Source organism: Leucopleurus acutus, assembly GCF_964270905.1.
Source record: "Leucopleurus acutus genome assembly, chromosome: X".
Lineage (NCBI taxonomy): Eukaryota > Metazoa > Chordata > Mammalia > Artiodactyla > Delphinidae > Leucopleurus > Leucopleurus acutus.
In genome coordinates this window covers 116,854,294-116,868,407 of record NC_139148.1, presented here as the reverse complement: position 1 = coordinate 116,868,407, position 14,114 = coordinate 116,854,294, and the positions used below count along the sequence as shown (strand labels likewise).

At 39.8% G+C, this 14,114-nt stretch overlaps 1 protein-coding gene across 1 annotated transcript in view; it reads right to left on the bottom strand.

Annotated features, from left to right (window-relative positions):
- ADGRG4 (adhesion G protein-coupled receptor G4) overlaps positions 1 to 14,114 on the bottom strand; it is a gene marked incomplete at both ends in the record, with an annotated part of 71,604 nt that overhangs the window by 45,506 nt on the left and 11,984 nt on the right. Inside the window, 3 exon segments of the mRNA XM_082864413.1 lie at positions 11,803 to 12,325; positions 12,329 to 12,379; positions 12,383 to 12,417. Coding sequence (XP_082720539.1) covers positions 11,803 to 12,325; positions 12,329 to 12,379; positions 12,383 to 12,417 — 609 coding nt within the window.

Genomic DNA, 14,114 nt, shown 5'->3' with positions numbered 1-14,114 from the left:
TCAACGGCTTTTGATAATGTTGACCACTCCTTCCTTCTTAAGATATTCTTTGAGTTGACTTCTATGACATAACACACTCTTGGTTTTTCTCCTACTTCTCTGGCCACTCCTTCTGGCTATCACCTTTGCAGACACATCCTATTTCACCTGGCCATTAAATATCAGGGTTCCCCAAGGCTTGGTCCCAGCACCTCTTTTCTTCTCACTCTATAATTTCTTTTTTTTAATTAATTAATTATTTTGGCTGCACCAGGTCTTAGTTGACACATGCGGGCTCCTTAGTTGTGGCATGCGAACTCTTAGTTGCAGCATGCATGTGGGATCTAGTTCCCCAACCAGGGATCGAACCTGGGCCCCCTGCATTGGGAGCACAGAGTCTTACCCACTGCGCCACCAGGCAAGTCCCTCTATAGTTTCTTCACATCTGGGATTCCAACTTACACATATACACAGATGAATCTCAAAGTTATATCTCTAGATCAGATCTCTATTCTGAGCTCCACATTTACATGACTAATTGCTCACTTGACATCATCTCCTGGATATCTCATTAACACCTCAACTCAATATGCCCCAACTTGAACTCTCTCCAAACTGGGTTCTCTTTCAGTATTCCCACAGTGAATCATACATTTAATTGTGTAAGCCAAAACCCTCTCCCTCTGTCTCCTTCATTTCCTCTCACCTGCTATAGCCAATCCATAATCTTGTCCTGTGGATCTTACCTGCTAAATAGTTCTTTACTCCACCTGTTTATCCCCACCTTTATCACTTACCACTCTGACCAAGCCACCATCAGTCTCTCACCTGGACTACTACAGTAGCTTCCCAACTAGATTCTGCCTCTACTCTTGGGGCCCCTCCAATCTGTCCCATAATGCAATCAGAATGATCTTTTTGACATGCAGATTTGATCACGTGTCTCTCACACATACACACACACACCTTCACATACTCAGCTCCCGTTAGTGGCCTTGTATTACTCATAGGATTAAAAAAAAATTTCTTAATAGAGCCTAAAAAAACTATGCATGGTTTGGTCTCTACCTGCCTCTCCAGCCTCAGTTTGTACTAAGTTTCTCCCTTGTTTTCTGGGCTTCAGCCCGGCAGTCTCATTTTAGTCCTGCAATACTTGGCATTATTTTCCCACCACAAGACTACTGCATGTCCTGTTGCCTCTACTTAGAACGATCTTCCCAACCTTCTTCATCTGATTAACTTCTATTCTTCCTCCAGATCTCGCTCATGCATCACTTTTTCAGGGAAGACTGCCTTCCTTTGCCTCCATAACTAGGTCAAGCCAATCTATTATTCTAGGCTCTTATGACATACCTCTTATGACAACCCTCATACCTCTTCTTCATAGTACTTGTCACAGATGCAGTTTTTCATGTGTGTGTGCTTATTAATACCTGTCTTCCTCACTACACTTTATGGGTAGGGCCTTCATCTTTCTTTGCTCACTCACCATTACATCCCCAGTGCCTAGTACAGGGCCTGGCATGTGGTAGATGTCCAATAAATATTTGCAGGCTAACTGAACAAGTGGAAATGATGAGGGCTTGGAATGAGATGAGAGTAGTGTGGGGAACCCTAATCCTACAGCTATTGGAAAGGAAGAATTGACATGACAGTTTATGTTAGTGAAGAGGTTTAAGAGATGAAGACAGAGAAATGTCAGAGAACTTGACTTTTGCTTTTGGGCTACTTGGAGAACAGTGGTGATATTCATAGAAATAGGAAAATTGGGAGGGCAGCCTCACTCGGAAGAAAAACACCCACTTCAGGCTCGGATAAGTGGAATTTGGAATGATGGTGGAACATCCAAGTGAAAATGGTACATAGTGAAATTCAACACTGAGTCATAATTTTTTACCAGTTCAAATCACCCAAAATGAAATCATGCATATTTACCATTGGGAAATTAGCATTTTGAATTTATCTACCTGAGAAGCATAATACCTATGATGTAGGAATAATTATGGTGGTAGACAATCTACTAACTTATTTCACTGTCTCGAGCATTAAAATTACTTTTAATTTGCATATATAGAAATTCTGAGATGTGTGGGGGATATCCTTTGGGATTTTGTGGTCATTAGCAAGTAGAATGAGTGACAATCAGAAACCTGCAACTAACTGTATAGATGAGTAGACAAAAGTTCACACATTTATAAAAAGAAAACTCAAAGTGATATAAGAAGTACTTTTTTACTTAATTTTACAGCATTGTTTCAATTATCAGAGATTCACATCCTATTAGGCAGTATCAAGAAACCGGTACATTTCAGCAGCACAATATTTATTTCAAGCTTCTGCATTCAAATTTTTCCATAACTGCAAGTAAAAAGAGAATTGTCAGGATCTTGGTTCCCATTTTTGCAGATGGCTTTACCACAGCCAACTGGCTTAGCAAACCTGTTACAGTGTCACTTATATCACATTTGAGGAGTGTGGCATCCCAGGGCCTGAATCACTCCCTATGAATGCACTAATTGTTGAGAGAAGATTTCACAATTCCCATTCCTTTACAAATGATTAATGATTGAGCTGTGTTAACTTTCTAGGAAGACAATAAAACACTACATAACACAAAAGCTTAAGTAATCTTCTTTGATCCAGCATTCAAATAGCACTGTTAGAGAAATCCGTAACAAGTAAACTCTTTTAGAACACGGAGGATGGGAGTTAGGCATGATATTTTTATCTGGAGAGGGCTGAGCTATAGACGTTAATTGTTATTGACACTTCCTGTAAGCATCTCAAAAAGAAGCATAAGACTGAGAAAAAGAAAAACAAATGAGTTGAACAAAATTGCCAAACAGGTGGCATTTTAAGTACCAGATATCTCCTAGGAATGAATGCAACTTTCATTTTAACTTAAAACCTGGATTTGTATAATTCAGCAAACCTCCCATTGAAACTTTCAGATGAAAGTGGTTTTTTTCCAGAGACGTTACTGTCTCAAGGTTTTTCCTCTAAAGTCTTTATTAATAAAAACTCAAATCTTCCTTAATTAAATCACAGAATTTTAGCACTGTGTTGGAGATTGTATTCAATCCCCTCATTTAGAGATTAGGCCCAGAGAGGTTCAGTGTTGAGATGAGATTTCCACCGGTGACATATGTAGAGAAGAAATAAGACAGTGTGTGCTAGTGCTTCAATTATCCAGTACCCATAAGTGCATGCCCTCAATTTACACAGAATCATCACAAACCCTGGAGAAAGAAGAGACTCTACCTAAAAGAATCAAGAATTAACAAATTTAGATAATAAAAACCAAGTTCTGCAAATGCTGAACTGCTCAAGAGAAAGCTATCACCTAAAATAGTCAGACACAAACTTTAGAAGAGAGAATCACAGTGCTAAAGTAAAACATGAAGGCACCCTTGCAAGCCTAGGCATTGAAACCCAATGTGGATCCCAATTACAGCCATGCCCTGAAACAATATTCCTTAAAGAATCACTCATATCCCAAATAGAGGTAATCCAATCAAATGTCAGTAGCTTTTTAACCAGGATCCATAGGGATTAAAGATCCAAGGAAGCAACCTAAGTGTCCATCACTGGATGAATGGATAAAGAAGATGTGGCACATATACACAATGGAATATTACTCAGCCATAAAAAGAGACGAAATTGAGCTATTTGTAATGAGGTGGATGGACCTAGAGTCTGTCCTGCAGAGTGAAATAAGTCAGAAAGAGAAAGACACATACCGTATGCTAACACATATATATGGAATTTAAGAAAAAAAAGGTCATGAAGAACCTAGGGGCAAGATGGGAATAAAGACGCAGACCTACTAGAGAATGGACTTGAGGATATGGGGAGAGGGAAGGGTAAGCTGTGACAAAGTGAGAGAGTGGCATGGACATATATACACTACCAAACGTAAAATAGCTAGCTAGTGGGAAGCAGCCGCATAGCACAGGGAGATCAGCTCGGTGCTTTGTGACCACCTAGAGGGGTGGGATAGGGAGGGTGGGAGGGTGGGAGGGAGGGAGACGCAAGAGGGAAGAGATATGGGAACATATGTATATGTATAACTGATTCCCTTTGTTATAAAGCAGAAACTAACACACCATTGTAAAGCAATTATACTTCAATAAGGATGTTAAAAAAAAAGGCATTGCAGATAATGTGATTGTCCATCTAGAAAATCTCAAGGAACCTAAAAAAACCTAAAACACAAAAAACCTCCTGGGACTTAAAAGTGAGTTCAGTAAGGTTGGAGGATACAAATTAACACCAAGCAAAGAGTTCTTAGACTTGACGCCAAAAGCATGACCCACAAAAAGAAAAATCAATAAATTGTACTTCACCCAAACTAAAAGCTTTTGCTTGGTGAAAGCCCACGTGAAAAGGATAAAAGAGTAATCTACAGATTAGGAGAAAATATTTGCAAAGCATATATCCAACAAAGGACTAGAATCTATAAAGAACTCTCAAGACTCCGCATTAAAAATAAAAAATCCAATGAAAAAATGTGCAATGAATTAGGAGTTTGGGATTAACATACACACACTACTATATATAAAACAGGCAAACAACAAAGACCTACTGTATAGCACAGTGAACTATACTCAATATCTTGTAATAACCTATAATAGAAAAGAATATATACATGTATAACTGAATCACTTTGCTGTACACTTGAACCTAACACATCATAGTAAATTAACTATACTTCAATAAAAAAGAGAGAAAAATCGGTAAAAGACATGAATAGTTCACTGAAGAGGTTATACAGATGGCAAATAATCACAGGAAAAGATATTCAACATCATTAGGCATCAGGGAAATACAAATTAAAACCACAATGAAGGGCTTCCCTGGTGGCGCAGTGGTTGAGGGTCTGCCTGCCGATGCAGGGGACATGGGTTCGTGCCCCGGTCTGGGAAGATCCCACATGCCGCGGAGTGGCTGGGCCCGTGAGCCATGGCCGCTGAGCCTGCGCGTCCGGAGCCTGTGCTCCGCAACGGGAGAGGCCACAACAGTGAGAGGCCCACCTACCGAAAAAAAAAAAAAAAACCACAATGAAAATCACTACACACTTACCAGGATGGGTAAAATTGAAAAATAGTGACAACACCCAATGCTGGCAAGGATGCAGAGAAACTGGACCATTCATACTTTGCTGGTGGAACAGAATATGACACAACCACTTTGGAAAACAATCTGACAGTTTTATATAAAACTAAATGTGCAACTACCATAATGCCCAGCCATTACACTTTTGGGCATTTATCCCAGAGAAATGAAAACTTATTCTCACACAGAAACCTGTACAGAAATGTTCATAGCAGGCTTTTTTTTTTGTAATAGGCAAAAATTAGAATCAGCCCAGATGCCTTTTAAGAGGTGAATGGCTAGACAAACAGTGATATATCCATGCCATAGAATCCTATTCTACAATGGAAAGAAACAAACTACGGATACATACAACAACCTGGATGACTCTCCAGAGAATGATGCTAAGTGGAAAAAAAAGCCAATCCTTAAAGGTTACATATTTCGTGACTCCATTTATTAACATTTTTTAAATGACAAACAGAGGACAGATTAGTTGTAGTTGTCAAGGGTTAGGGATGTGGGAAGCAGAAGTGGGGGGAAAGGGAAGGAGGGAGGTGGGCGTGTTTATAACAGGGCAACACCATGGATGGTTGCAGTGTTGAAACCATTCAGTATCTTTTTTTTTTTTTTTTTTTTTTTTTTTTGCGGTACGCGGGCCTCTCACTGTTGTGGCCTCTCCCGCTGCGGAGCACAGGCTCCGGACGTGCAGGCTCAGCGGCCATGGCTCACGGGCCCAGCCTCTCCGCGGCATGTGGGATCCTCCCCGACCGGGGCACGAACCCGCGTCCCCTGCATCGGCAGGCGGACCTCCAACCACTGCGCCACCAGGGAAGCCCCCATTCAGTATCTTGACTGTGGTGGTGGACACGTAAACCTATACAGGTGATCAAACTGTATAGATCTCAATACACACACACACACGCAAATGAGTACAAGTAAAACTAGAGAAATCTGAATAAGATCAGTGGATTGTATCCATGTCAATATTCTGGTTGCTATACCATAGTTTTGCAAAATGGTACAATTGGGGAAAACTGGGCAAAGTGTACAAGAGATCTTCAGCTGCATGTGAATCTACAGTTATCTCAATAAAAATTCAACTTAAAAGAAGCAAATGCAAAAGCCCACACCGTGCAGGTAGTTGAATGATAACTGAATGTCCATTTGTACTGTGGGGACCACAGAAGCCATGGAGTCTGGCCTCCATCTTTGAAGGGCTCACAAACATGTTTTGCCGCATTCATCCTGTTCCCATTTGCGAACAAGTGATCACTTGCACAAGTGATCTGCATGAGCTTTGCTGTCTCTGTATTTTAAAGCGGTGATAATCCATGCTAATTCACAGGGGCCTGTGGGCTTAATTGCCATTTGCTCCTTCACTTTAGACCAAATTGTATTATTGTAATCATTGGGAGCTGGAGAACAGAGGTATAGAGTAGCTGCATATTTATGAGGCATTTTGTTGCGGATGTACCTGCCAACAGAATATTAAGTAGAACATTTGCTAAGGTACCGAATTCTGCTTGTGATTTGGGTATATCGCCTCATATTAAATCTTTGCGTTTTTCGAGCCCACATTTTGCATCTGATTTTTCTTTCAATCACGACCTCTGGAAATATAATTCAGAGCGTGTTTATTAGATTTGTGAGAGATAATGGTGACCAGAAACTGTCACAGACACATCTGCCTGTGGGGTAGAAAAAATATGAAATGAGCATCTTTAACATGATGAGAAAAAAAAATTGTTTTCAAAATGTTGTCTGTATTCAGTTTCCAGGCAAGGACATGAAAAATGAATCCTGCAATAGAGAGAGAGACAGGCTAGAAGCTTCCATCTCTGAATCCATAGGCGAATGTCACCCTGTGCAGGAGACTACAAATTAGGAGATTTGAATGAACTACAAACAGCTCTTGCTTATCTTTCGTGATGAAAAATGAGGATAGCACAGAGAACTGATGTACAGGGGCAAAACCAAATTGCCTTTTAGCTAGAAGAGCCCATCACAATGAAACCTTTCCTATCAGAGCTGATAACTGGATAGAAGGCTTAATAGTGGGCCAAAGGCCTTAGAAAGTACATAAACTATATAGTCAATCTCTGCATATTTTAAGAATGGTTAGTTCATAAAGTAATTCAAAGCAGCTGGAGCATTAGATTAATTGATAAATCTTAGCAAATCAATAGCTACACACACACAGGGACCCTATGTTTTGATACAGGGTAGATTTTGCAGAATGGACTCAATTGATGTTACTTCATTCTTTCCCAAGAAGGGATTTCTCAAATGCATTAACTAAGAGTGATTTAATCTACATACCTTTAGGAAGTCAGAACAAATCCTTTGTTGGATCATGTGTCTGAGCTGAGATTAGGAAATTACTCTCAATTTACCTAGAGAGGAATTTCAGCTTCTCATCAGTCCCTAATGATCACATCAAGAAATTCCAGTCACCATCCATACCTTTTAAAAATACATTAGATTTTTGTCACAGCTAAAACCTGGATACAACTTAAAAGTCCTTCAAAGAAAGATCATTGAATAAATTATAGCATAGCTCTATCATAACCCCTACACCAAAAATAGTCAGGTAGGTCTATACTTTCTGATATGGAAATATCTGCAAAATATACTATCGAATGCAAAAAAAAGATACAGAGGACTATGCTTATGATGATGATACCACCTGCGAAAAAGAAAGACAAAGAATATTTACACACAAACCCAAGTTTTAAATTGTTTCTGCAAGGATATATAAAAACTTTTTAATCATTACTTTTAGAGAGAAGCACTTGGGGTAAGGGGATTGAAGAGAAAGGAGACTTTTAATTTATATCTTTATGCATTGTTTGAATTTTAACCATGCATGTCTATTACTTTTACTGTAAAAACTAAATCAATTTTAATGAATAGTTAACTTAATAAAATAACTAGCAGAAAAGGTAAACCAACTTAAATTGTAAAAGCTTATATCCTTTTCTCTTAAAATTGTACGTTTAATAATGTGTCCTATGAAATTACAAGCCCATGTATACTGAGATGTGTGTACAAGAAAATTCATTGTAGCGTTACTTGTAACTGCAAAAGTTTGGAAGCAATTTAAACGCTCAACCGTGGTGAGTTAGTTCAATAAATTATAGTACATCTATAAATGGATATATGAAGCCCCAAAATGGATAAGCTGGATATAAACCTACTGATGTGTCCATGATAATATTAAGTTAAAATAAATCAAATTGTAAACCTATATGTACATATGCATATATTATTTTTATTTTTTTAACTATACACATCCATACACACCCATGCATACACACACACATTATAAATCCATAGGGAAAAAAATTCTAAAAAAAAAATAGACACCTCTGTGGAGAGGACGCAGGGTAGGTTTTACTTTATGCTTCACGTATTTTTGCATTGTTTGAGTTTGTTTTATTCACAATCATTTATTGCATTTGTAACTTTTTTAATAAAGAAAAAAGGCTTAAAAACTACTCCAAAACTAAATTACTAATGACTAGCACCTTTGCCATGATTATTATTTATCACTGCACTGTTTAAATACTCCTGAGACATCTCCAACTACAGTGAATACTTGTTTATTAAACCCAGGTAGCATTCATGGTTTTCAGCAAAGGTTCCCCCAAAGCCCTGTTCTCATGAATATATAAATATACACATATATAGTTTATGTGTAAATAGATTTATTGAGAATTGTAACCTAGCAATGTGTTCATTAAAATTTAGTTTTGAAAGGTCATAATCCTTCTATGGACCATAAATAGCAATTTATTAGGCAAAAGCTGAAGCTAGACATGTGGTAACCACTCCTATCTATTCAGATAACTGCCTTCATTTTCCCCAGATGTCAGACAGCAAGATGGAGGTAGAAGAAATTCTATGGTGTTACAGCTCCTTCAGGGGTGAACAGGCAGTGACCATAGCTGGTAGCTTAATTTCCCCAGGTGGATGTTCAACACCAGCAATTCTCTTCAAAGGAAGCTTCTCAGAGAGTGGCTCATGACCGTTTTGGGGCCACAGACTCCTTCGAGGCAGTCCTGCAAGGTGTGTGGGGTGAAAAGAATGGGCTTTGCAACAGGACAGATCCTTGTGCAAATCCCAGCTCCACTACTGATTTGATGGGTGACCTTAAGCAATTTATTTAAACTCTCAGGGCCTTTCTTTCTTCATCCATAACGTGCCTGACACACGGCAAGGACCTAGTAAAAGGCAGCGATTATATTATTTTAGAATATGATGGAAGACTATAGACTGTCCTCAGGAGGAAAAAATTCATCTTGCATTTTTAGAATGGTGCGTACCATCTCAAGGGCTTTGCTCACCTGTCAAGGCCATTCTGAACCTCAGGTTAGGAAACCCTGTCTAAGGTTTGGAAAGAACATTTGAAGGAACCTGAATAGTAGAAATAACATTTTCTACTCCTTTTACTGATTGTCATTTTAGGTTATGTTTTCTTTGGCTTGTTTGTTGTATTGGATTATTTGTATATTATGCCCACCAAGACTTAATCAGACTAAGAGGATAGATTGTACATTAAAAAGTGTACAAAAGAGCAAAATAAATGAGGGTCATCTAACACTTTATCACTTCAGTTAGATTTAGTCATTTACCAGCAAAGTGGTATGAAAGGCCATGGCAATTCACTGGCCAGATTAGGTTTTCAACGACCACTGCTAAGCATATGGATTTAATAGAGCCATACTTCTGGTTCCTTCCATCAATGATAAAGTTACTTTAAACTGCTTTGAGTGAGCTGTTCAGGCTTAACCTACTAGCTCGCTTTTGTAATCAGAGCCAGCTAGGACTTTTCTCTTTCATTTTCAAGCCTTCAGAAAGGAGAAAAACCAAATGCCTTTAGGTAGTAGCTCAAAGGAATGGCTTTCCTGTTCCTCTGCATTAGTCTGAGCTCAAAGAAACACAGAAACCCTCTGCCATTAACTCAAACAGCATCCAGACCGTTGGTGAAAACCTATCTGCATAGTCTGCAGGAGTCCTATTAGGCATGGATCTAGGCCCCCTTCCCTCGCTACCCCCTCCCAAATCCATAAGAACAGTAAATACTATTCCTCTAAGAATAAGTGAACATTTCAGGAAATGAGAAAAAATTCTATCTTGATGCTGTTATCAATGACTACCCATGCTTCAGGACTGCAGCTGTTGACGATGGAGAAGATTGGATTTGACGGGAGAGTGGGGTTGTACAGAGAAAAACAACCTTATATTTCCTCCTAAAAACTGGAAAGAAGGGAGGAAATACATGTGTAATTCCAAAAACCCAGTTTTCTTACAAGAATTCCATCTAACAGTTCTCCCACAACGTCATTGCTCTCAAAAGAAAAATGAATTGGTTTATCAATATCATTCCCCACTAAAAGGGACTGGGGCTCTTTGGTAAAATGGCTGATTCTTGGGCTGAGTGGGAAGACTACAAGATGAGCCTGTAACATCTTGTTGTGCTAGAAAGTACGGAAGTGCTCGAAAAATAATGGGAATGTGTCAAAAGGACACAAGAGCCAGACTGAAGGACTCCCACTGGCCAAATCTGGGCCAATTTGAGGAATAAAATAAATGACAGCAACAGATTGTAACCCATTGAATAAACTAAGAGTCCACGAATTCATGCTGATATAAACATATAAACAACTGAAGGAATAAATAAGTAAATGTAGAAGCGAGCACTCTCCCTCACAATAGAATACTAACTAATAAATGCAGAAAAATGATGGAGTTCCAAAAATCGTCATTTGGCAATCATCATAGTAATAAGTGATTGAGGCAGGAATCGTCGATAGATATAAAACTACTGGGTGAAAGTTTGATAAGAACAGGATATTGATATAGCCTCCTAATATCTCTCAGGAAATTACTCAATTATAATGGAAAAAGAGTAACTTTGCAGTGGAGAAATCTAACTATCATCATTAGCATCAAGTGATCAAAGTTACCGTCACCAGTATTGAGACAAATTGGCATCATGAAAGACAGGGAAAAACTAAGGGTCTGTTCCAGATTAGAATCTAAAGAGACACCATAACTAAATGCAATGTATGATCCTGAATTGGATCCTGGACCAAGTAAAATATAACTATAAGAGAAATGATTAGTACAATTGGCTAAATTTGAATATGGACTATGAATTAGATATTAGTACCATATCAATGTTAAATTTCCTGATTTTGACAACTGTACTGTGGTTATGTAAGAGAATGTCCTTATTCTCAGGAAATTACACACTGAGATATTTAGGGGAAATGAGGCCCTATGTCTGCAACTTAATCTTAAATTATTAAGAAACAATTTGTGAGTGTGTGTGTGTGTGTGTGTGTGTGTGTGTGAGAGAGAGAGAGAGAGAGAGAGAGAGAGAGAGAGTGTGTATGGAGTGGGGAAAGAGAAGGGGACAGAGAGAGAGGGAGAATGATAAAACATATGAGGAAAATGTAACAGTGAAGCTGGGTAGAGAATATATAGAAAATTTTTGTCCTATTCTTGCAATTTTTCTGTAAGTTTGAAATCATATCAAAATACAAGACAAAAAGTACTATTTGCTCTACGTTAAAAAGTAGACGACAAAACTGTGGCAACCTTGGGCCCCTCTGAGGAAGACAGAGCCCGGGCCTAGGACTGGGTTATTTATAGTAGCGAGCAGAAGAGTTCTGCACCACCACTACCCTTGCTAAGGAAGACAATTCATCAGTTTCTCACCGCAGCGCACTGTCATGTCAACGGTTGGAATGATTTTGTTGATGAGCCAAACATCTTCTTCCCAACTAACCACGTTTCCGCTCAAACGCTTCATAAACTCTTCATTTCCCAGGATGTGGTCCCGGAGTTGAAAGTAGTACAAGCTGCTGGTGAACCTAGGAACCATGCCTTTAACATGGTCGTCCACTTTCTTGCGAAAATGTCCTAGAACCAGAGTCCCATTAGGCGCCAGGTTTTGTGGCGGATCCATCATTACCAGTATCCTTTCTTTACTCAGGAAGAGCTCTAATCTGCCTTTCACACCATCCCATATCAAGCATATTGTGTGCCACTGAAATGGAGTCAGGTGGTAACGGATGTAAAAGGTCTTGCCCAAGTTGTACACAATTAGCTGCTGATGGTCTCCTGCAAGTCCAAGGTCTATGTCTCCTCTACCCAGGAGAGTAGTTTTAGTAATATAGGAGAAGGCCATCCAGTCACTTGATCTGGCACCCACAAATCGCAGGTCAATGCGTACTGTGAATCAACTGAGTTCAGGAATGGTGTTGGTCAGGCTTACATATGTGTCAGCTCTGCCCTAAAAATCCAACCTTTTCCCTTTTAGTGAAAGTGCATGTGTCCACATTTGGGGAAGGGAAAAGAGAAAACAAATGAAATTTTTTGTAACAAAAAAATCAATTTTAACATCTTTTATAGCCGTAGAGCCAAATCCAGATTATACAATACTATTATGAGTCAATACCGGTGCAAGTAAGCCAAAATAGTTGATATACAAAAATCATCTCTATTTGACGTTAGCATGTGACTTGACCTTGGCAGAAGAGCTTCTTCCTAATTATATTTTGCCTGGGCTAATAAGAAAAGTTAGATTAGTGTTCCCAGAGCACACACCAACTGAACACCTTGAGGGGGCGGTTAGAAGTGGGGTTGGGGGGAGACCAAGGAAAAGGTAGCTTGGACTTAAAATTTGCTGCACATAATCCTCACTCATATAATCAAAAGATGACTATTTCCATCTACCTAACTGCCTTCTTATATTCACGGTGCAACAGCAGTTTATTTCTCCAATGCCTTTTCCTGAGCCAAATTACCTGATTTATTCTGTCTCTGGAGACGGCTTCTCACTGAGGCACTGACAGGGGCCTGAAGGATAGACAACGCTGAAGTTGCAGGGCTTCCGTTTGTGTTCAGGAAAGGGAGAAAGGGCGCTGCCCGGAGTGTATCCTGATTCCTCCCTTCCATTTCCTCACTAAGGGGGCTGCAGCTTTAAGAGGCTCGAGATGGCCACGTACCTGGTTACCGCTGGCTCTGCAGTCAGGCAACCTGGGTTGGAATCCCAGCTCTGACGCTCATCAGGTGGGTCGCTTTGAGCAAGTGACTTAACCTCCAGATGCCTCACCGTTTGCTTCAGTAAAATGGGAATTCAGGGCCACAGTGTTGCATGAATGCACAACCCAGGGCCACCACTATAGTCTACGCCAAATAACACCCCTACCTGCTGTCCTTACAAGATTGTTTGAAGATTAAGTGACATGATGTGTGCTCTCAAACGTTGCTGAAGGACATGCGCATTGGTACAGTCTTTTGGCGGGCAATTTGGCAATATCTATGAAAGTATAAACTGAGTATGCCCTTTGTTTCATAGGTAGCTATTAATGAATCATGATACTATCACCATCGCATACCTCACAACCCAGGGCACTAGGCAAATATCTGAGGCTTGCCGAACATCAACCTAATTCCACTCCCAGCATAGCCCAAGACAAAGCAAAAAGAGCTTTATGGCAGAATGGAACGTTAACCTTTCTCTGAATTAGGGGTGTAATGTTGGGACCGCCACTCTAGAACTGACAGCTGTAACAGCACACTACACAGGCTGGCAGGAAGTGACAACTTCCCTGCTTTGGGAAGATGTCCCCATATGAAAGCTTCTAGATACTCCCTAGCCCTATAGAATTCTCTCCCTCCATTCCTCCACTGAATATCTTCCAAAAGCAAATAAATACGTGTCTGCCTACACATACTCGCCTGCACACACACACACACACACACACACACACAGAACCATACGCCAGAACTCATAGCATCCACCTGCCAGGGAGCTATTTCTGAACCATTCATGGTGGATGAGCAAGTGCTCTTTTCTGTCCTTGGCTTATGTGATTATAGTATCATCATCTTTCATGTGGCTAATAAATCAAGAGCTAATCCCACATGGCGATAATTGCTATGAAACCCAAGTCTCAATTATGGTTGGTTAACATTGCTTCTCTGTCCAGCCCTCCAAAATGACGTCAAATACAACACTTAAG